The following is a 24,339-nucleotide window of genomic DNA, read 5'->3' as shown; positions in this document are numbered from 1 at the left end:
CTATGTTTTGGTGGCCATCATGCACTCATTTTTCTTGAGTATGTATCTATGAGTGGAATTGCCGGGTCATACAGTTCTCCATCCAGTAGGACCTGTGGAGGGAGAGTTTCAGACCAGGTTTGTCTTCTCATTGGCCCCACTCTACCTCTTCAGCCAGGCCAAATGCCTCTGGTTCCCAACCTCCTATGTTGAAGGTATCTCTCTGACAAGGCTGGAAGAGCACCAATCAGAAGTCAAGAGACCTGGATTCTAGCACCCAATTTATCTGTAAATAGCTATGGAGGGAAATCCCTTAACTCCTCTGGGCCTCTTCCTCATTTATTCAAATGTCTGTGAGATTATTGGGAAGTCAACAATATTGACCCAGATAATTATGCAGATGACAAAAGGCAGGAGACTATGTTCTACAGTTGCAGTGCATGATGATTATGAGTCCACCTGTTTATCAACAGAATCATTCCTGCAGCCCTCCAGCCTTCCTGCCCTTACTAGGTGCACAACCAGTCAGTAATCCTGAACTCCAGCCTCTTCAGTCTCAGCCTTAGCTTTACTCCCAAATCTGACCCTGCAGTTCCTCCCTATGTCTTTCTAAAAACTGTGCAAAATATTCATTCTATCTTCATTCACCCATCCTTGCTAGACTTGAGAATGGCATTAACATGGCTATCACGATTATCCATAACACTCTCTGCTTAGCCTGACTTCCCTGCCATGCTGAGGATCTCCCAAATACTTTGTCATCACCAAAGATGTATCCCCAGCCAACTCTTGCCCAAACCCCAGGCAATGCCAAGTGTATGTCCAGCTGGATAGAGGGACATACTGCCATTATCTTGAGTCAGTTCAGATGGCACTCAGCCTGTCTAGCCTCAGTCCTGACTCCACACACCAGTCAGGTTGTAGAGTCAGCTCTAAGCATGTATTCATGTGATCTGACTGCTCTAACCCTGCACAGATTCCCAGAAAGCCACCAAATGAGAGGGATAAAAGTCAAGGACTTGCAGAGACATTACAAGTGTCTTCAGTCTCAGCACATGCCTGGATGCTAACCTGGTCCTACCCTTCCTGAGGCTTTGTGACCAACTCTTTGAGAAGTGGGCTAGAAGGCAGGATCAGGCAGCTATTGGGTGATCCCTTGGGTTGAGAAAGCGAGGTCATTGCATAAGTATGTGTCAGGGAGGGATTAGACTGAAAAATGTGCAAACAAGGGAGGCTACAAAAATGTCCCAGAGAAAGATGGAAGATGAGTCAGAGGGAATTCATGGAAATGATCATATAAATAGTGCAAAGGAAAGCAAATCTTCCCTGCTCTGGGTTACAGAGATGTTGGTCTCAGGCTTTGGGACAAAGCCCAATCCAAACCCTGCCTCCCAGGAATAGGGATGAAGATGAGAATGAAACAGGATGGACAAGGAATCGGGTGGGATTGGATGGTGATGGGATTGTGGGTGGAGAAGAGGAGGACAAGCAAGAGATTGGATGGAAGGGCTTTGGGGCCTGGGGGAAAAGGAGTGGATGAGGACAGAAGGGGCTAAAGCTGAGTTCTGTAGGAGAAGAATGAAGGTTGGATCTTTGCCTCTGTTTCCAACTTCCCAGCCCCAACTTCTGCCTCAACTGAAAGAGAAGAACATTGCTAAGGTGTGGCATAATTCCTGTCTACTGATTAAGAATTTTTGTTTTGTTTACACATGTACACACACATGCTGTATTTCAGTACATGTTATGACTGAATCATAGTTCATGTACTGTCCTGACATTAACTTTTTTGCTTAGAAATAGGTCTAAATATATATATGTATATATTTTTGAAGGGGAGAGTATCCATCACCTCAAACATTCATCCTTTGTGTTACAAACAATCCAATTATACTTTTTCAGTTATCTTTAAATGCACAATTAAATTATTTTGTATTATAGTCCCTCTGCTGTGTTAGTAAATACTATGTCTTATTCATTCTTTCTATTTTTGTACCCATTAACCACCCCCACTTCCCCCGACACCCTCGACGCTGGTAACCATTGTTCTATTCTCTATCTCCATGAGTCCAATTGTTTTGATTTTTAGATCCCACAAAGAAGTAAGAACATGCAATATTTGGCTTTCTGTGCTTGGCTTATTTCACTTAACATAACGCTCTTCAGGTCCATCCATATTGTTGTAAATGACAGGATCTCATTCTTTTTTTATGACTGAATAGCTCTCCATTTTTTCTTTATCCACTCATCTGTTTATGGACATTTAGCTTGCTTCCAAATCTTGGCTATTGTGAACAGTGCTGCAATAAACCTGGGAGTGCAGATATGTCTTCATTTATGAAGAAATTTTGAGTAAGAGGAGCCAATCCAGCATAGTACTTAAGAGTGAGGGCTCTTAAGTCAAACTGGGTTTGAGTCCTAGCTGGGTGACCTTGAGAAAACAAAGAAAACTCTCAGGGCCTCAATTTGCTCCTTCATAAAATGGGGATAACGTGAGTACCTGCCTCACAGGGTTTGGGAAGATCTAATGATAGAATTCAATTCAACAACTATGTGTTGAGCATCTGTTATGTCCCAGGCACAGGCACAGCTTCTAGGGAACTGAAATGTTAGTGGAAGGAAACAGACAATGAATAAGATAGAAGGAAGAGGAAGAGGAAGGGAAGAAGGAGGTCACAGGTCACAAGTGCTTTGAAGATAATAAAACTATGATATGACAGTGACACTAAGGGGACCCCTTTAGATAAGATAATTAGAGAAGCCCTCTAAGACGATGACAACAAAACGATGACAATTAATGCATACAGAGCTTGCTGTGTGCCCAGTGCTGTCATAAGTACTTGAAATGCATTAACTCACTTAATCCTTAGAATAACCACAATCCCCATTTTACAGATAAGGGATACTGAAGCACGAAGAGCCTTAAACAACTTGCTCAAAGTTATCTAGAATGTAAGTGAGAAGACAGACTAGGTTTTTCTTTTTTTGGAGACAGGGTCTCGCTCTGCCACTTAGGCTGGAGTGCAGTGGTATGATCATAGCTCACTGTAACCTTGAACTCCTGAGCTCAAGCGATCCTCCTGCCTCAGTCTCCCCAGTAGTTGAGACTACAGGCATGCGCTACCATACCTAGTTAATTTTAAAGTTTTTTGTAGAGATGGGCTACTCACTATACTGCCCAGACTAGTCTCGAACTGCTGAGCTCAAGCAGATCTTCCCACTTTGGGAGGAGACTAGATTTGAACCCAGAAAGTTCAACCAGAGATTATGCCCTTAACTACCACTTTATCCTGCCACTCAAAAGCAGGCTGCAAGCGTTCAGGTGAAGTTAATGTATGGAAAGCCCTTAATTGTGCCTGGCACCTAGTAATATTGTTAGGAGTATCACCTATCAGTAAGAGAAGCTGAAGCTCTGAAGGCAGAGCTCCATAGTCTGAGGAGTTTGCGGTTTGTGGGGCTTGAGTAATGGTAAGTGACTTGTTTCTAGTCCAGATTTATCCCCTATCCGATCATCCCTCCTTCTCATTTCCCCAGCTTCCCGCTCACTTTCTTGTGTCCCACCAGGTTCTGGCTCTGTGAAGCCAGGAGGAGGCCTGCTCTAACCCCCAGGGACACACTCCCCAGCCACCCCGATCATGTGGAAGTCAATCCATCCTGACCTTGCATGGTGTGGAAAATTACCAGGTGACCACCTCCCTGTCTTGACCCCAGGGAGCTATAAATTTCCTGGGAAGTGTCTCCCTGATTTCACAGGAATTCTTATCCTCTCTGGACAGTGACCTCAGATGAAATGTAACGTGAAGGCCCCACTTTTTCTAAGAGTGAGAGGCTGGCAGTGAAAATTTAGGAAAGGCTGCCCAAAATGCACTGGATGCTGGAATCAGGGGACCTGAGTTTTGTTTCCAGCATTACTGCTCAAATCACCAAGTAATCTGAGGAAAGTCACCTGAGTTTTATGAGCCTCTATTTGTCTTACCAAGAAAATAAAAGAATTAGGCGGACCAGGCACAGTAGCTTACGTCTGTAATCCCAGCACTTTGGGAGGCCAAGGCAGGTGGATTACTTGAGGCCAGGAGTTCGAGATCAGCCTGGTCAACATGGGGAAACCCTGTCTCTACTAAAAATACAAAAATTAGCCAGGTGTGGTGGCAGGCGCCTGTGATCCCAGCTACTCAGGTGGTAGAGGCACAAGAATCTCTTGAACCTGGGAGGTAGAGGTTGCAGTGAGCTGAGATTGCACCACTGCACTCCAGCCTGAGTGACAGAGTGAGACCCTGTCTCAAAAAAAAAAAAAAAAAAAAAAAAAAAAAAGGATTAGGCTAAGACCCCTTCTAGACCTGAAACTTCACTCTTCCCTTCTGCACTCGGTGTCTCAAACGGATAGAAGAAAACAGTTTCCTTGGCCTCTCAACCAAGGTTAAATTGTCTGGGGTAGGAACTAATATTTACAGGTTTACTTTGAGTTGGGTCCCGTAACACATTTACATACATTGCCTCACTTAATCCTCACAATAACTCTCTGGAGAAGGTATTACTGCCTCCATTATATAGATGAGGCATGTGGGACTCAGAGTCCATCACCCACAGGCATTAAGCTAGTAACAGGCAAAATAAGGGTTTGAATCCTATGATATCTCAGCATCTCCGCTCTTTGTATCCTGATGCCTCTAAAGGTATAAGCAACCAAGCATTTTCATAATATATTTTCCATTGTTAATTGTTCTGATGGTATTTATTGAACAACTGCTGTGCACACAGATCATACTAGATCCCACAGGGTCCAGAAGAAAAGCAAAACATACTTCCTGCCCTCCAGGAGCCAAAAACCAATCCAACTCTGGGGAGAAAGTACAGTAACTCATCACACCGGCAAGCACAATGCTTGCTCAATGTTCCTCTTTCCTTCTATCCTGTAAGCCCCGTAGAGGGCAGGACTTCTGCCTATAGTTCACTGTCATTTTTCCCCTGCCTGGTAAAGTGCCAGACAGAGAGCACATTCTCATGGGATAGTTCAGGAATACATTACACTATGTGATAAGCAACTGATTAAATGCTAAGATGAATGGATTCAGAAAGGGAATTCAGAAAAGGTCCTTGCAAGAGGAGGATTTTGAGCTTAACCGTGAAGGATAAAGAAGGTCCAGGTACACATTCATTACTGGGCTGGAGCACTCATCCTGCTGATTGAACTACATTCCTCTTCCACAGCCAGACCCTACAGATGGCATCTTTTGAAGGAAAGGGCATCTTTGGATTCCTCTTACCTTTGGATCTGCCAACACCCAGTGTGACATGGAAACAACACCCACTGTTGTTCTGGAAAACAAGAGCCTCACCTCGTCAGGATTCAGAAGAGGCTGACATCTTTGGAAGGCATAAGCTTTGGGGAATGTGCTGGAGTGGTCCCAGATGGGGAAGGGAGGCATTTAGGGCTGAGTTCTCTGGGGGACAGGAAGTCCATTACCTGGAGTGATTGAAGCAGGGGGTAGGCAAAGGAATAGTAATGAAGATTTCCTCTGTGTCAGACCCAAGCTCTGGTTTCCTAATAGCTCTCTCTTGTAATTCTCTTGGCAACCCGAGGAAGCCATAATTGTCTGGATGTCCAACAATCAGAGAATGATTAAGTAAACTACACAATGAAATGGAATATTATATAACCATGTGCGATGAAAATTATTAGATGAGCAATCTTGTATTCAGGAAGTTTGGCAAAATGTCTCAAGAGTCTTAAAAGGTTTGTTCTACTAATTCCTTTTGTAGGAACCTGTCCTAGGAAAATAACCAGGAATCCAGACAAATATTTACTTTTATAGATGAAAACTCACCAAAATGGTAAGAGTGGGTATTTCTAGGTGATGATATATTTGATTTTATTTTTCTTTTTATACTTTTGTACATTGTTCAAAAATACAAAATATTCATAATAAGAAATAAAAAATACACATGAAAAGTTTGTTTTAAGAGCTGGGTATGGTGACTCACACCTGTAATCCCAGCACTTTGGGAGGCCGATGTGGGAGGACTACTTGGGAAGAGGAGCTTGAGACTAGCCTTGGCAACACAGCGAGACTCTCTCTTTACAAAAAAAATAAAATAATTAGTTAGGTGTGATGGCGTGCACCTGTGGTCCCAGCTACTCAGGAGGCTGAGGTTGGAGGATAGCTTGAAACCAGGAACTTGAGGCTGCAGTGACCTATGATGACGCCAATGCACTGCAGCCTGAGTGAAAAAGTGAGACCTTATCTTAAAGATTCCAATCCAAACAAAAGTCTTTTTGGAAAAACTATAATTACAAATATTTTAAAAGCACATAAGAATGGATAAGGGTGTCCCAGTGCAGTGGCTCACACCTGTAATCCCAGCACCTTGAAAGGCCAAGGTGGGTGGATCACTTGAGGTCAGGAGTTCGAGACCATCTTGGGCAACATGTTGAAACCCTGTCTCTACTAAAAATACAAAAATTAGCTCGGTGTGGTGGCATGCACCTGCAGTCCCAGCTAGTTGGGATGCTGAGGGGGGAGAATGGCTTGAGCCCAGGAGACGGAAGTTGCAGTGAGCCAAGATCAGGCCAACTGCACTCCAGCCCGGGCAACAGAGTCACACCATGTCTCAAAAAAAAAAAAAAAAAAAAAAAAAAAAGATTTATCGTTAAGTAGAAATAGTATTTCTATTTCTACTGTATACAGATAAAAGTTATATCTGTATTTTGATTGTGACTATGAAAATGTTTACTTATATATCATTAAGTAGAAATTGTACTTCTATTTCTACTGTATACAGATACAAATTGTATCTGTATTTTGATTGTGACTGAAAATATTTACTTATAAATTGTTAACAGTATGTCTAGGGTTGGAGTAGAACTAAGAGTGACTTTTATTTTCCGTGTTACACATCTCTGAGATTTTAAAATAACAAGTATTACTTCTTTCATAATCATGGATTAACAGTAGAGATTTTTAAGATTATGATTACACACGCACAAAGACTGGAGGCAATCGAGAAAAATCCAAAGTTGATGTGTTACAGTGATGGCTGTTGTCACAATCAAACTTTTGTTGCTTTTTAATTATGATGATTGTGTCAAAACAAATTTAAAAGATCAGCGTTTCGCCATCAAAAGGAAAAGAGAAGCCAATGAAGGAAAAGACAGTGGGACAAATACTGAAGAACAAATCTCCAACTCAGTAGCATTTATTCTGAAAGAAAAAGAGAAAAATATTTTTGCCTACCCCCAAGGAAGCATAGGAGTGATGCTTGATAATTGTGTTAATATCCTTCAGTATAATGGTCCCACTTCTAAGAATCCTATAGAAAAATTTGCACTTATATGGAAAGATTTATGTACAAGGAAATTCATTGATTTATAATAGCAAAATATTGGAAGAAACCTAAACACCCAATAACAGGAGAATGATGAATGATGCATGATGATACATGGTGCATCCATACAACAGATGCTATGTTATGTGCAATGGCTGTTATGTTATATACATCCACTCAATAGGTTGGCATGAAAAGGAATAAATATGGTTTACATTTACTGACATGGAAATATATACGGTAATTCCTTGGTATCCATGGGGGATTGGTTCCAGGACCCCCTAAGGATACCAAAATCTGTAGATGCCCTTATATAAAATGGTGTAGTATTTGCATATAACCTACATACATTCTTCCATATATTTTAATCATCTCTAGATTACTTGCAACACCTCATATGACACCAACACATCACTTCATTTGTGTGGATTCAACATAATACTCAGTGCGCAGCAAATCCAAGTTTTTCTTTTTGGAACTTGGTGGAATTTTTTTCTGAATATTTTCAATTCTCAATTGGTTAAACCCATGGTTGCAGAACCCATAGATATGAAGGGCCTACTGTATAACCAGGATATAATCCCATTTTTGTAAAATTAAATTAATGTGTATGTATATGTATGTATGTGTAGTGTGTGTGTGTATATATATATATAGAGAGAGTATATATGTGTGGGTATAGTGTTTGGGGTATGTCTGCAAGGATATAGTCTAAATTGTTAGCAATGGAGTCCTCTAGGAAAATGGGGTTTAAGGTAAGGTAGGGACTTTTTATTTTTCCCTGAGTTAAAACCTCATTATAGAAGACAGCAAATAATTAGCAATGCCAAGAATACCAGCATAGAAAGTCTAAATAGAGCCAAATTAAACAGAGTTGATCATAATGCAAAAAGAAAAATCCCTGATGGGTATAGCAGCTAAACAAAGAGAATACAAGATACAAGGGCAACAGGGTGACCAAGAATATCATGAAGAAAATACAGAGTCATTGTGGTTGAGGGAATGGCTTTTGGAGCAACCGGCCTGGTGCTCAAATCCTGACATGTCAATTATCTTTATTTGGGTTCCATTACTACTATGAGCCTCAATTTCCTGCCGAATGTGAGGGTAAAATGAGATAATGTTTGTAAAGCGAATGTGAGAGTAAAATGAGATAATGTTTGTAAAGTTCAGACAGCAATATGATCCTCCACATTTCTCTACATATCTACTTCCCAACTCTGAATTCAGAGATGAGATCAAATAAGATAATACAAGTGTGGGTATAGTATTTGTGAGTGGTTACAGGCGGCTAAGAAAGAGATATTTTAAGAGGCTAGAATAAGATGTCTTTGGACATTATTTCTCAAGCCTTAGAAAAGAGAACAGTTTGGCCGGGCGTGGTGCCTCATGCCTGTAATCCTAGCACTTTGGGAGGCTGAGGCGGGCGGATTGCCTGATCTCAGGAGTTTGAGACCAGTCTGGGGAACACGGTGAAACCCCATCTCTACTAAAATACAAAAAATTAGCCAGGCGTGGTGGCGCGTACCTGTAGTCCCAGTTATTCGGGAGGCTGAGGAAGGAAAATTGCTTGAACCTGGGAGGCAGAGGTTACAGTGAGCTGAAATCATGCCACTGCACTCCAGTCTGGGTGACAGAACGAGGCTCCATCTCCAAAAAAGAAAAGGAAAGAAAAGAAAAGAGAACAGTTTGAAAGCAAAGCCGCACTTCCTAAAGGAAAATAAATTAGCAACATAATAAACCCAAGTTTATTTTTCCCCTTTGGAAGAATATTTGAAGAAATGGAAGGCTTGCGAGAACTAGCTACACGAGTCCTCAGGTGCAGAGCTAATCATTACGAACTGTGGGGACATGCACACGGAGAAGCGATTGGAAAGACTGGCTGGGACATGTCAAGTGGCATGAGGTCTGATTAAACAGTGTTATCAGATACAATACTGTAAGAACTACCTACGAGGTAAACAGCGAGGTTCAGCAGCTTTTAGACAGGGATATAATACCACAGGGTGAGTAAGGCTGGAGGAGAAAACACTCACATCTACATTTCCTTAAAACAAAGTCAAAAGATAACCTACTTATTAATAGATATCAATAGCAGGAATGATAAAAATTAGTGTATTAAAACTTCGTGGTTTTTGTTGTTGTTGTTTTTGAGACAGAGTCTAGCTCTGTTGCCCAGGCTGGAGTGCAGTGGTGTGATCTTGATCACGGCTCACTGCAACCTCTGCCTCCTGGGTTCAAGGGATTCTCCTGCCTCAGCCTCCTAAGTAACTGGAATTACAGGCGCGCACCACCACACCCGGCTAATTTTTGTATTTTTCGTAGAAACGGGGTTTCACCACATTGGCCAGGCTGGTCTTAAGCTCCTGACCTCAAGTGATCCTCCCACCTTGGCCTCCCAAAGTGCTGGGATTATAGGTGTGAGTTACCGCACCCAGCCAAAAAATAGTCTGTTAAAATTTCTTAAGGTAAAACCAGTTGAAAAACTAGAAAGATAAAATAATGTTTCCTTCTGACCTAATTTAAAAGGACCCAGGAAACAAAGTCCTCTACAGAAATCGCAGGGGGTGATACAGAGGGGAAGAAAGCAAATGAAGGAAGTAATAAAGGTACATCCAAGGCAGGATGGACATGCAGGCATCATAGTCACAGCCATAAACCAGATGAACTCCTCAGAAAAGTGGAAGGCTTGGAATCTTGATTCAAAAACAAAACTCAGTGACTCAGAGTCCACAAAACATGGCTAAAACCAAAAATACAGGCACACAACCTAAAAGGAGGTGCCAAGGACTGCCCTACTGTGGGCAGTTAGTCTGCTGACCATCACATCAAGTAGATGGTTAGTAGAAAGACTGAGCACTAGTGAAAGGAAGCAGCTGGCTTCTCGGAAGCAGTGTTTTCAGGATCTGTTTTACTGTCCTCCCACGGTCCTTGAGGCCTCATAACAAACCTGCGCGGTCTATGGTATCGCAGATCGCCCTGCCCAGGCTGCCCAGGGGTCCGCTAGGGTTGTAGTGGTGAGTGGGTGCTTCCCTCCCTTCCACTGCTCCTAGGAAATGGCTGCAGTCAAGGGCTTTCTGGAAACGAAAAGGTTGCACCTGAGCCTGAAAACCACAGCGAAGTGTGACGTTCTTATTAATTTTTCTTAACTTACAAAAATGATACATGAACATGCTTTTTAAAAATTTTTCAAATTATAGAGGAATTTATACAGTAAAAAATGAAAGTCCTCCTGTCCCCAACCACCCCGCTGGGCAAACAACACAAAACCCCAAAGTCTTTTCCTCCAGAGCTAACTGCTATTAATGGTTTGAGGTCCATCAGCCTGGACGTTATTTTCTGCACATATTCAAGCGTATGTATGTAGGAAGTAGGCGGGATCTGGGGCAAATCATTTAATCCCTCTGTACGTCAGTTTTCTCAGCTTTAAAATGGGGACAATGATATTACTCTCATAGGGTCATTTCGAGGGTTATGAGTTAAGATATTTGATATTCTCAGAATAGTGTCTGGCCTATAGTGGGCACCCAGTTCAGCTGTTGTGATTCATTCCTTATTCTTGGTCACAGAAGCTTAGCATTCTGTTGTAGCGATGATAACAATTCTGAGAGGTTTCACCAACTCCTACCTGGATACTCAAGAACATACACAAGGCCGGGTGTGGTGGCTCACGCCTGCAATCCCAGCTACTTGGGAGGCTGAGGCAGGAGGATTGCTTGAACCTGGGAGGAGGAGGTTGCAGTGAGCTGAGATCGTACCACTGCACTCCCGCCTGGGCAACAGAGCAAGACTGCTCTGTCTCAAAAAAAAAAAAAAAACAAAAAACATACACACTATTAGCTCTCCTAAAATTAATGGGTTGAGGACCCTGGCCCAGAACTCAGAACTCTGCCTCTGGTCCGGTATTGTTTTCACCACACCACAGGGTCCCCCACAATTCCCCCTTAAAAGCCGAAACTGTCTGGATGGAGCAATGGGTCCTACTCCTTGTCCCTCAGTGAGGTCCAGCTCAGTTGTCTTATTTGGACCCTAGGCTGTCTCTGGTGGGTTTCTGGGGCGGGGGGCTCTAGGCCAGGTGAGCCCTCCTCTTGCTGCAGTCTCTGCACGTGCCCCTCCTGATCCTTGAGGTTTAACTTCCCCTTCCACACAGTGAGTCACTGCGTGTTGAGACTGCCGGCCTGAGGATTCCCAGCTGCTCTGGGTTTAGCTCAGGCTAATGGGCAGGATGGAAATGGCTGGGAGCTGGGAGTGAGGTCTGGTTGCTTATCGGGCTACAGACATTTTCAGAGCTACTTTTACATGCCAGGCACTGTGCCAGCCATTTAGGGACACCTCCAAAATGTAAGTATGAGACTTGGTCATGGCTTCTACCCCTAGAAATATTTTTATCCCAAATAACACTGTTACTGGGCCAAAAGATATATCAGGAGTTCAAGACTTTAGTTTCCTGAAATTGCCAGGTCAGGCACAAGGGGAAGGGACTCCTGGATATTGACTAACTTGGGTAGGCCTAGCCAGGAGAAAGACAGCAACATGTGTTCTGTACTTTCTGTCCATGTGAACAAACCGCCCAGGGCTCCTGGGTCCAGCGGCTCTTCGGGGGCAGGGGGCATTGGGGGAGCAGAGCAGGCCGGTTAGAGGCAGCTCCTACGTCTGACACCTGGTTCCTCTCCTCCTCTCTGCCTGGCCTCCGGGTCTGCTGTCATCTCTCTTTCCCTGGCAGGTTTGTGGAATTGCTGACAATGCTGGGTCAAGGCCAGGCTGAGGCCTTTTCTGCCACCCTGGGAACTCCTCCCATACCTTCAAGCACCTTTGCAGACTCAGGGCTCAGAGCTGAAAAGTCTTGAGGGTCATTCATCCTACTCATTTAACAGGTCAAGAGAGAAAATGTGGTGAGACAAGGGCAGGGGCAGAAGCACTTAATAAGCATAATCAGAGTGCCGTTCACCAGGGGAAGAACATCAAGGTTCTTTATTCTGTCCCTACGACAAGCCTGAGGCTTCTTTTATTTTTCCCACTTAAAGGATGAGGAACCTGAAGCTTGAAGGAGTCAAGTGAGTTGCTCAAGGTCATCAGGAAGCAGAGTAGCCTAACGTGTACTCACCGATTTCTTACTATTGGGAGCCCAAGACATCTACACAACCCACTGGTCTCTTCCTGTACAGGTGCCTCTTCCGAATGCAGGTGAGCTGTCCTCCAGTCCGCCACAGGCCCGTGGCCAGATATGGACTGGATGACAGAAACTTCCCCCGCCAGCCACCTTGGCAATGTCTGTCTTCCCTTCAGAAGCCTCGTTCCTTCTGGAACCCCATTCCGGAGGAAGGCAGCATGGCAGGAGCAAGGGCCTTCCTCAGGTCCTAGTTTTGTTGGGCATTCAGCAAGGTGTGGGGATTTAGTGTGTGGTACACGGGAAGGCAAGTTGGGGTTGGCCCAGGAGAGCTCTGGCTGGAGCCTGTCTGTCCCTGTGCTATGCTGAAAGCCCAGCTGCTCCCCAGAACCAGCAGCCCCAGCCCCCAAAGGCCAGAGCTCAGTCACTTTCTTCCGTCTGCCCTGGATGACTAATTCCTTGCCTCCCAGCGTTTTCCGCATTCACTTCCTCACAGATCACGTATTGGACTCCTTCTGCTTACTGATAACAGTTTCTCCAGAAGTTCCTGAGAGTCACCAAACCTTAATAGTCAGCGCTGGCAGCCCTATCCCATCATCTCACATGATGGGTGACAAGAGATATGATTGCCTTTGGTATTCCTGAAAGCAGATAGTGCGAATATGCAAGAGCACTCAAAAATCTACACAGTATTGTTAAGCTATATAAGCACAGCGTTAAATACACATATGTGCCCACAGAATGAAACAGCAATGTGACGGATGCTTTCAAATCACTCAGAAGGCAAAGTTCCTTAAGGGTTCTACGAGCTGCCAAGTCTCTTGGGGTCTGAGCATCTAAGATCTGCGTATTAACACCTGCTCTGGGTTGAGTTTGTCCCCACCAAAACTCATGTTGAAATTTGGTCCCCAGTGTGGCGGGGTTGGGAGCCGGGGCCTAATGGGAGGTGCTTGGGTCATAAGGACAGATTCCTCCTGAATGGCTTGGTGCCATTCTCAAGGTAAAGAGTTCTCACTCTGGCAAGACTGGATTAATTCTCTCAGGAATGGATTAGATCCACAAGAGTGGGTTGTTACAAAGCCAGGACGTCCCTTGAGTTTGGCCTCTTCACACGTGTCTGCTTCCCCTTTGACTTTTTCTGCAATGTTATGGTGTAGCACAAAAGCCCTTACCAGAAGCCAGGCCATGCCCTTAAACTTTCCGGCCCGCAAAACTGTGAGCTAAATAAAGCCCTTCATTTGTAAATCACTCAGTCCCACATATTCTGTTATAGTAACACAAAATGGACTAAGCCAGTACCCAATCCAAGTCATTTTACGCCACATGGATTTGCACCTACTTGGAGAGGTCAGAACCAATAAGGAACATTCTACACACAACACCTTACTTCTTCCTGGTGGCTTGTTAAAGTTTGGTGAATGGGCCGGGCGCAGTGGCTCTTGCCTGTAATCCTAGCACTTTGGGAGGCCGAGGCAAGGGGATTGCTTGAGCTCAAGTGACCAGCCAGGGTAACATAGTGAAACCCATTCTCTACTAAAATATAAAAAGCTAGCCAGGCATGGTGGTGTGTTCCTGTAATCCCAGCTACTCAGGAGGCTGAGACAGGAGAATTGCTTGGATCCGGGATGTGGAGCTTGCAGTGAGCCGAGATCGCGCCACTGCACTCCAGCCTGGGCGACAGGACAACATCCTGTCTCCAAAAAAAAAAAAAAAAAAAAAAAAAAAAGTTTGGTGAATGGCCTTTCTTTAGAGTTGCAGGAACTCCTGCCCTGAACTTCTCAGTGAAACAGATCTCAATTGGTCTTATGCTCCTCCCTCTCACCCATTTTTTCTTTTGCTGTTTCATTGCTGACAGCATTCAACAGTAATACGCCCCATCTTTATGTATCGTAAGAAACACTAATTCTAGGTTATTGCAAGCAGAAATATTTTTATCCTGAATAACACTGTTACTGGGCCAAAAGATAGATCAGGAGTTCAAGACTTTAGTTTCCTGAAATTGCCAGGTCAGGCACAAGGGGAAGGGCTCCTGGCTATTGACTAACTTGGGTAGGCCTAGCCAGGAGAAAGACAGCAACACGTGTTCTGTACTTTCTGGGAAGATCCCTGAAGCCATCACGGAGGCTCCCCAACTTCCAAGTCACCCATCTGTTGCTGTGGCAGTGGGAATGGATTACTTAAGGTGAGGGCATTTTGCTTGCTGTAGGTGAGCAAGTTTCATGGGTTCTCTGTTTTGCCTCCCTCTGGCTTCTTCCTCCAGTGCCTTCTCCTTGTGTGCCACAGGGGATCAGGGATTCTCACCCTCCTGAGGCCCAGTGGGGAAGAGTGAACGTGGCAGCCTCAAGATTAGCTGAAGCTGCCATTTGCCCAGACTCTTCCATCCCAGCCATGTCAGTGAGCCCAGGTCTGGTGTAACTATTACAGAATACCTGTAGTAGGGAACTCTGGAAGTGTATTGCGCTGAGGTGGGATTTTCCCTCCCCACAGTGCCCTGAGCAATGGAAGTGGTGAGGGGTGAGGGAGCCATGCTGCTGAATTCTGGTTGGCATTGCCCCCTTGTGTAAAATGAGGAGTTGGGGTGGGGCAGCCTCTGCTTGGATTTGGTTGTAAGATAAACCTGGAGGAGAAAAAAAAAGTTTGGTGAACGGTACCCAGTGTCTCCTGGAATTGAGGTGGAGGGGCAGGGCTAGGGAAGGCTTCCAGTATCAGTTCATTGATTTGGTCTCACTGCTTCACAGTGGCTGAGTCACAGCTCCCTATGAATTCTGTGCCAGTCCTTTACAGGAGCTGTTTGGTGTCACGTCCTGGCAGTAGTCCCGGAGCTAAGAGGGACCACCAATTTTACTAATAAGGAAACTGGGGCCTGGAAAGTTGGCAAAATCTGTCCAAGTTTATGGGTCTAGGTCCCTGCTTTCCCAAGGGTGACCTGAAGCCATAGAGCCAGTGGCTTCATGGCCTCATCCTCAGCAGCCCCTGTGGGCTACCCAAGACCCCAGAGTCCTCCCACATCACACAAAGCCTGGGGCACCCCCAGAGATTTTCTTAGACAGTCTTAATGTCAATACCGTGTTTTCTCGTCTAACCAGGTTACCTTAAAAATGTGTGTACCCTTAACCCCAGGTATTTTCATTCTAAAATATAACTTCAAGAAATAACGTATTAATAACTTCAGGAAATAAGAAGTCGGGAGCACAAAAATATGCAACAAGGGTAGTCATTGCAACTTTATTATTAGAGCAAAACTCTGCAAAGTATCCAAACACTCAAAATACTGCAATTTGCTTTATAAATGATAGTCTATCCATACAATGGGATGTGGTGATTTAAAATAATGATGTGTACAATTATTGACATAGAAAGAAATTTAGCCATTTATTTAATGAAAACAAGCACATTTGTAAAACAGTATCTAGAAGACAAAGGATCCAGTTTCTTCAACGTAACAGTGGCATGTAAACCAAAATGTAGGAGGAACTATAATAAAGAGGCTTAAGAAAGAACAAAAAAATTTTTTAAAGGCTTAATATATCAACCACATGCAATATGTTTAAATCCTGATTCCAGAAAAGCAAGTGTAAAAAAGTACAGTTTTGGCTGGGCATGGTGGCTCATGCCTGTAATCTCAGTGCTTTGGGAAACTGAGGCAGGAAGATTGCTTGAGGGCAGGAGTTCAAGAACACGCTGGGCCACAGTGAGACCTTTTTAAATTTTTTTCTCTACAAAAAGTAGCCAGGCATGGTGGCGCATGCCTATAATCCCAGCTACTCCGGAGGCTGAGACAGGAGGATCACTTGAGCCCAGGAGTTTGATATTGCAGCGAGCGCTGATCAAGACCCTGTCTTTGGGAAAAAAAAAAAAAAAAAAAAGTAATTTTTTCTGTTTTTTTAGATTAGGGAAAATACAGCATGGGTTGATTGGGTATTAGCTATTATGAAATTATTATTAGTTTTATCGGGTATAGTAATGGGAATTATTTAATAATTGTGATTTTTTTTAAGTTCTCATCTGTTACGAGTAAAATGAAAAAAGTAAAGCACACTCCCTTATTGTTTACAAATGCATGTACATGTTTTATATGTATAGATTCATGGAAAGGGGCTGCAGGAAGCCCAGGAATTCATTCCTACCACCACCACAACCCACTAAGTGCTCAATCAATACTGATTGTCTCAGTGAATCAGTCCCGGAACCAAGCATGTGAATTCCCCACAAGCTCCGTGACCTTAGAAGCTCCAGCAGCCTCTATGTGCTTTGCCACCAGTGCCTGGCACTTGATTCAGGCTTTCAGTCAACACTGAGGACCCCACCCAGTCAGCAACACCAGTGCTAGTGAGTGAAGAGGTGTCAGGGCGGAGAGCTGGGAAGAACCCTTCAGGCAACCTGGAGGGTAGAAAGCAGCAGACTGCTCCACGGACCCTAACCGAGAAAGGGGACATGTTGGCTCCAGCAATTCCCTCTTGCAGGCCACCTCTGGCTACCGCAGATGCTGGTGTGAAGTCACCTCTGCACTCAGGCACTGGTTCTCTGACATCTTTCCCACCCAGTCTCCCTTGTGTAGCACAGTCCCGCCTCCTCCCTCCTGGCTCCTAGTGTGTGTGCAGGAGGCCTGTTGGGGAGTTGGTAGAGCCAGAGATTAGGAGAAGGGGAGGCAAATAGGATTTACGAGATATTTGCCTTTCCTAAGAACTGTCCTCTGCTCATGATGTCAACCTAGGTTCAAGGTACGGAGGCCAAATAACAGGGAAGCAACGCTGACTATTAGCAGCCAGCTGTGACAGAGGCTGGGTGTGGCTACAGGCGGTGGGGCCTGGTCATGGTCATCTCTGGGTGGCCTCCTCCACACACGGACTTCCACCTAGGGCTCAGGGAGGAGAAGGATGAAGGGACAGCAGTGAAATGGCTTCGCAAGGAGTGCATAGTCTGCAGGAAGTGCCTCCAAGACACCAGCAGACATTCTCTGGTAGAGCCTCTGCCCCTCACTCCCAGCTTCTTTCTCCTCTTAAAGCCCTGGCTGAAGCAGACACAGAGCTCCTTCCCTGGGCACCTGAAAGTGGGCACAGGGTGTGAGGATGTTCCCACCGAGATTGCTGAGTGCATCTTCTCATCAGTAGGAGCTGCTTGGTGGGGGTGGTGCCATGGGGGCATCCTTTGTCCCCTAGGACTGGACCCCTCTGGCCTATGAGAGGCAGCATGTTGTAAACGATTTGATGCCAGGATTCCTGGGTTCTGTCTAATTCTGGGCCATTGACTAACCCACTGTGTGATCTGCCAAGTCACTTCCACAATCTGAGCCTCAATTTCCACCCTTGTTAGCCGAAGGGTTGTGTTAAGACAATCTTAAGGTCTCCTCTGGCATTTATATCTTCTTTATCTACAAAATGATTGTGTATGTGACTTGTTGTGAGGATTAGAGATAATTCATGTCAATGAAATTATATTTGGTACAGAAAATATGTCACCTTCAAAAATCCTGGGATCCCTTCCTCCGGGAAATGGGTAACGTAAGTCCATTGCCCACTAAACAGCAACATGAGTCAGATGCCACTAACAATATTTATTACCCAAAGCCATCTGACAGATTCGGGCACAAGGTCATGGCTTTCCCACGTTACAAGAAAATCAGAACCTCTTCAAACTCACCCTCCACCCACAGTCGAAGTAAGGGATTAAAGGCTACAGCTCAAGCTATGTCATGGCTACTATCTCCTCATTCTTGATGAATAATCTCCAAGTCACAAGTGGGCATGATGCGATTTGGATCCAAATCTTACCAGAAAAAAAAAAACCCACCATTAAAATAAGACAAGTTCATAGAAATCATTTCAACAGAAAGATATCAAGAGCCTTTACTGGCAATGAGAAGAGGAAAGATTTTCTGTTTATAATAACCAGAAAGAAATGGAATTGTCTAATAATCATCAGTTGAGTATGAGCCTAGTAGGGGATGCTAATCTTCCGGGGTGGGGAAGTCTTGTGAGCTAACCAGACCCTCCTGGTCTCTGGTGAGGTCAACAGGTAGCAGTTTCCTGGTTGCCTAGTAACAAGGGACCATGTTTAGGGGTGGGGTGGGGTGAGGTATGTTGGGGAGGGGGGCCTTCACTTGGCAAGTGAAATAACACAATTCTCAGGAGTTGAAAAAGAGGCAATCTTCAAAAAGTGCTGAGAAGTCCTCTTACTTTTTCCACATTAGCGGAATGCAAGCTGGTTTAACCTCACATGACACTTCCTTTTTTGTTTCATTTGATTGGTTTGAAAATTATCCTGGATCCAGGAAGGTGATGCCTTTTCTTACTCTCCTTTTATCATCAAACCAAACAGCCAATGTGTCTCTAGAGACATTGCATTCTAAACTGAATGTGCTGACAAGCCTTCATCCCAGACCCTGAGTGGCAGGTTTTCATGAAAATCAGCTTCTGGGCCAGTTAAGTCTTCAGAAGTTATCTTTTCATAACTCAGCCCTCATTCCCCTCCGGGTCAGTAGCAGTGGAACCAGGAAACCCACGGGCCAGATTTCCTTACTCAATGAAGGCACTCCAGGAAGAGTTCCCGGCACCTGCCTGCCAAACTCCGCTCTGCTTGCTGGACTTTGCTCAGCATGAACAGGCCACTCTGGCTACAAGTTCCCCCAAACCATCCCAGATTGTATCTTTAAGGCACACCAATTCCTCTGCGTAAGGACTTCTGTTCATGATGAGTTGTATTAATTATTCTTAACATTCAAAAGAGAAAGTTCTGCATGAAAGCCCACCCCTGTCCAGCCATTGTGCCCTGAGATCCCGATACTGTGCGGATGAGGGCAAAGCCAATAAACATCAGGGATTCTGGTCATTGGGATCACACTTGAGCATGATTTTCAACCCCAATCCCTTTTTAAATGTTTCAAAGGCTTCCAGAGCTTTCTCCAGAGGAAATCTATGGGTGACGAGGGGTTTTATGTTCACAGACTTGGATGCAAGCATCGAAATCGCCACTGGCCACCTGTAAAAGAGCACGAGCATTATATTCAACCTTCAAGAGGAAAGAGCCATGTGCCCAAAACTACCAAGCACTAGATCAGCTTGGCCATATTATTGATAGCACTGCGGTTCAGCAAAGCCAATTTTACAGGCCAACAACCGAGGAAAGGATCTTATGGCTTACGATTCAGGGGTACAGAGCCTATTTCCAATTTCCCCCACCCCTCGCCCACCCCCTCACTCCGCCATGTCTGCCATGGAGCCTAGAATTCCTGTGGCTCGAAGGAACAAGGCACATGGTGGAAGCCACTGGGAAAAGGCAGAGAAGCCGTGGGGAGGCAGCCCAGGACAATCCAGTCACACCCACTAACAGCTCAGCTTACTGGAAAGCTGGTGCCCTGATGAGGGCATGGAGTTGCAGCCTCTAAAGCTAGGAGTAAGGGACACTGCCGCGGGGTGGGGTCCCAGCCAGAAGGTCCCAGCCGGGAGAGGGTGGAGCTGCGGAACACCGGTGGGGCAAACTAAGACCCTTTCGCTCCCCAGGGTGGGCCCTAGGGCTCAGGAACGGGAGCCACAGGACTTGATTTCTTCCTTCTGTCCTTTCTCTTCTTCTTCCCTTTAAAGGGAGAAAATGGAGATCTGGCAACTTAAGAAAATGGGTGGGGGGAAAGGGGCCTGGCGGGGATAAACAGCAGACACCTAGTAAGAGCATGCTTCAAAATCCCCTCCTTCCTTCCCTCCATTCATTCTTCTGTGCTTCCCATTCTTTAACTGGGAATGAGTGTTCTCTCTTTGGATCCCTGTTATATCACACAGCTATCAGTGTGGCCAGGGAGTGCCCCCCATGAACAAACAGGCAGAGACTCATGGGCCCAGAGGCTGAGTGGGGCCTGCCCTGGTCTTGCTGGAGGCTGGGCATCCTGGCTCACCCGCAGCATACTCACGTGTTGCAGTATCGAAACACGCCCTTGATATCCACCTCCCGGACGGCTGCATGCAGTAGGGGTATGGTGGTCATCTCAGAGCCCAGCCCCACAAGCACCAGGGTCCCACCAGAGCGAGTGGCCTGGAAAAGGAGGTACAAACAAGAAAGCTCAGACGATAAGAAATGCTGACTTCCCACTTGCAATAACGTAGTATCATCACACAAGTATCTTCTGGTTGCATCAGCTGAGCATCTCAAAATTCCAGAGAATGTGATTCTTGTACAGTGCTGAACTGCTCAACCTGCCAACCAAACTTAACAGACTGGCAGAGTAAACACTGTTTCCTTTAAACCTTCTGAAAAAATACACTTAACCCACGGAGAACCAGGCACAGTGGGAACGTCTTCCAAAGCTTTACAGATTCGGGACCCAATATTGGCTTCAGCCAGCTCCACAGTCTAAGCACCTGTTCCTCCCGCAGAGCGCCCTCCACAGGCAGCGCTTTCATCAGAGCTGGAAGGAACCGCCGGCCCTCTAAGCTCACCAGTGCTGAGAAAACTATAAACACGAGACAGATGAGTCACTTATATTCTGTGGTTAAAAAAGGCTTTATAGGTGCGTGCAGGCTGGCGGTTAGAAGTCGTTTTGTTCCAGAGATGTTTTCCTCAACAGTATGAGCCATAATGGGTTTTGTCTTTCCTTGAATGTTTATCTGCCTTATCAGTTGCCCACTTGGAGTGGGCAATTTCACAGGTGGCTGCGAAATTTCTCCTGAAAATTTCCCCAGAACTCCCTGTGAGTGCCGTGCTTGTTCCAGAGCTTTCTGGGGATCACTGTGCTCAGTGTGGTGAGAGACAGAACAATGGACAATTCAGTCATGCTGGCTGTTCATTATAGTCAGCAGCAAGCATTTATTGGGACCATTCTAGGTGCTAAACAGTGGAACTAGAGAAAGGCACACGCCACAGCCTCCGCTTCTGAGATGAAGGATACACCATGGAGAGAGGCCTGCGGTGCCGTGAGCAAGAGGTGAACTCACGGTGTGAGTGGTGTGGGAGTGACTCCTGGGGCTGCCGCTTCAGAGCTGTGGCACCCTGGACCGTGCCCTCTCAGCCCATTTTCTAGGGAAACTACTTCCTCATCAGCACTTCCTCTCTACCTGGTGATGAGGAGGAACACCAATTGGCCATCCCAAGCTGCCAAGATGCCAGCAGTTTGCTGACCCCTGGTCAAGGAATGCTGGAACCACCTGGACACTGTCCTGTAGGTATGGCATCTGCACCAAGGATATGACATCAATTCTACCCCAAGGCATCTGCCGCGTCTCATCACAAACACTATCCAGTCAGAACCTGGCAGGACCGCGATGCTCAGATATGTCCGTATTTGGTGCAGCCGCCTAGCCTGCTCATTGGCGGGGTGGCCTATAGCATTCTACAGCACCTGTCATGCATGACAGTCCCACTCCCTACGTCAAGAGAGACACTGCTGCAGGTCCGGTGAGGCCCATGGGTCACATTCACCTCCATGCTGCCTCAGGTAGCCTGGCAACCAGGCTGCCACCATCAACAGCTGGAAATGCCAACTGTTCCAAATGCTCTAAGGACCAGGCACAAGAGGAAGGAGAGACACGTCCTTGAAGTCGCCCAGCTTATACTGCCTCTCTGTGGGGTGGAGGTCACTGACCTGCCAACTACTTGAAGACAGTAGACACAACTTACTCATGTCTTAGCCCTCAAAGTGCCCAGCACAAAGCCTGGCACACGGCAGGTACCCAAGACATACCATGGGTAGATCAGTCACACACAGACCCATTGTTCCTCTCTGAGTTTCAGCGTCTTTTTGCCCCTTCCCCCATGGCGACCACTGCCTGTGACAGTGAAGCAGAGGGCTGGCCGACTCCAGCTGAAACTCAGGACAGTGCCGAGGTGGCACCCACTCCTCCCTCTCCCCCACTGTTTCCTCAGCTCCTAAGGCCACAGGCAACTTAGTAGAAGGAGGTCTAGGCAGCTCTGCTACTCAGCTTGGTGAGTCAGCCTTCCCTAGAATGTCTCGTGTGATGCGAAGTGCCCTCGTGCATGAATCAGCTGGACTCAGAAGGAAGGAAGAAGCCCACGCTACCGTGGAGAAGCAGTCTGGGAGGCGGGGACGGGAGTCCCCTGTGGTGACAGCTGCCTGCGACCCTCCCCAGCCCTGGCCCTGTCCCCCTACCCTAGCATGGTTGTTTGTCCCCTCCTTCCCTTCCTCTCCTAAGCAGCAGGGCAACTCAGGCACTGGGGCCTGGCAGGGCTGGGCCTGGGCGTGACTCGGCTTGCCTCAAACCACAAATCCCTCAACATAAAACGGTAACTGATTTTCAGCGTTATTGTGTAGATTAGGCATCATGTTTATAAAGTACAGCAGAGAAGCTGGCATGCAGTAGGGCTTGGAACCTGGAAGTTATTCTCTTTCCCCTCTTTTCCTCGTACTTTGATCTGTCAATGCCACTCCCTCCCACCACCTCCAACTTCCTGCCAACTTCCCATAAGTGGTTGGTGGGTCCCTCAAGGGCGAGTCAGGCATTGGCAGCTTATCTGTTCCTAAGTCTTGGAGACAAAACAAGCAGTAGACACCTGTGAACCTGGAAAATAACCTCGCCTTCATGACTAACTGAATGTCTGTCACTTTATATCAATGACTAAAAGATTGCAGTTTTCCTCAATAAAATAAGACGGGGATTTCCCACATACAATTAAGGCATCATTCCCTGTTTTTCTTCTTGATCTTTTTACCAAAACTACTGTACTTTTATGATCACAGATACGATCATGAAGCCAACCCCATCCTCAAAGTGTGTGTCCGTAACATTTTTCAAGGCCCATGTATAGCTGTTATCTTGTGTGAACCTCAGATGGCCCAATGAGGATGTAAGGCAAGTTCAAGTACAATCTCCACACTGGAGATAAGAAAACAGAGATAACAAAAGAGGAATCAATTTGGCTTGGGGCTCACACAGCAAGCTGGTAAAGAAGCTTCACTCCCTACTTCTATCTCCTTCACTCCCCTATGCTGATTCCCCAAAGCTGCCCTCAGCTCACTCACGTAGATGCCCGCCTGGATGGAGGCCTCTGCCCCCGTGCACTCGATAGTGACTTCCGGCTTGCACCCCAGCAGACCTTCTACTTTACCGGCGATTTCCTGAGGACTTTCCTTGGAGATCTGGAGGACTAAATCAGCCCCAATCTCCTTGGCTTTGGACAACCGGGGAGCAGACAGGTCTGAAGGTAAAAAAAAAAAAAAAAAAAAAAATTATTTCAAACAGAGAAATCTGATGACTCATTAGGAAGAAAAGAAAATGGAGGTGTAAGATCTGATGGCAACAAAGCTCTGGTGCAATGGGTGGTGCTGTTGAGGCCAACGCATCCTCTTCACACCAAGCTTGTCCAACCCGCAGCCTGCATGCAGCTCCGGATGGCTTTGAGTATGGCCCAATGCAAATCTGTAAACTCTCTTAAAATAGTATGAGATTAAAAGAAAAATTTTTTAAAGTTCATCAGCTATCGTTAGTATTAGTATATTTTATGTGTGGCCCACGACAATTCTTCCAATGTGGCCCAAGGAAGTCAAAAGATTGGACACCCCTGCTGTATACCCTCATACACTCCCATGTCCACCACACAGCTACACAAACACACCCACACACACACACTCTCTCACACAAACTCTCTCTAATAGCTTCTCCTAACACAAAACACACTCGCACACTCTTCTATATCTCCACAATCCATATGACACTACACACTCACCCCCTCCACACCGTCACAGATAACCTCTCCTCACACATACACATACAGTAGGCCCAGCTGTTTCCCCATCAAGGAGACTGAAAGAGAACAAAGCCTTACCAGTCACCACTACTTGAGCTGCTCCCATTGCCTTGGCCACGAGCAAAGAGACCACCCCGATTGGCCCTAAACAAAGCAGAAGACGGAAGATGTTTGTGAAATATTAAACATCTGCTCTCCCACTTGTCCAGGCCATGGACAGGAACCGTATCTTTTGTGTGTCTCTA

General features: G+C 45.7%; 1 protein-coding gene across 1 annotated transcript in view; it reads right to left on the bottom strand.

Moving 5' to 3' along the window:
• Positions 1-17,940: 17,940 nt before the first annotated feature.
• Positions 17,941-24,339, bottom strand: part of SORD (sorbitol dehydrogenase) — a 44,872-nt gene continuing 38,473 nt past the window's right edge. The window contains exons 6-9 of the mRNA XM_050797850.1: positions 24,173-24,238; positions 23,370-23,545; positions 20,307-20,428; positions 17,941-19,384 (exon numbers count right to left, since the gene is read on the bottom strand). Of these exons, the coding sequence (XP_050653807.1) occupies positions 19,219-19,384; positions 20,307-20,428; positions 23,370-23,545; positions 24,173-24,238 (530 nt within the window). The 3' untranslated portion in view covers positions 17,941-19,218. The remainder of the gene's footprint in view (positions 19,385-20,306; positions 20,429-23,369; positions 23,546-24,172; positions 24,239-24,339) is intronic.

This window comes from Macaca thibetana, chromosome 7 (assembly GCF_024542745.1).
Source record: "Macaca thibetana thibetana isolate TM-01 chromosome 7, ASM2454274v1, whole genome shotgun sequence".
NCBI lineage: Eukaryota > Metazoa > Chordata > Mammalia > Primates > Cercopithecidae > Macaca > Macaca thibetana.
This window is presented reverse-complemented; position numbering and strand designations above follow the sequence as displayed.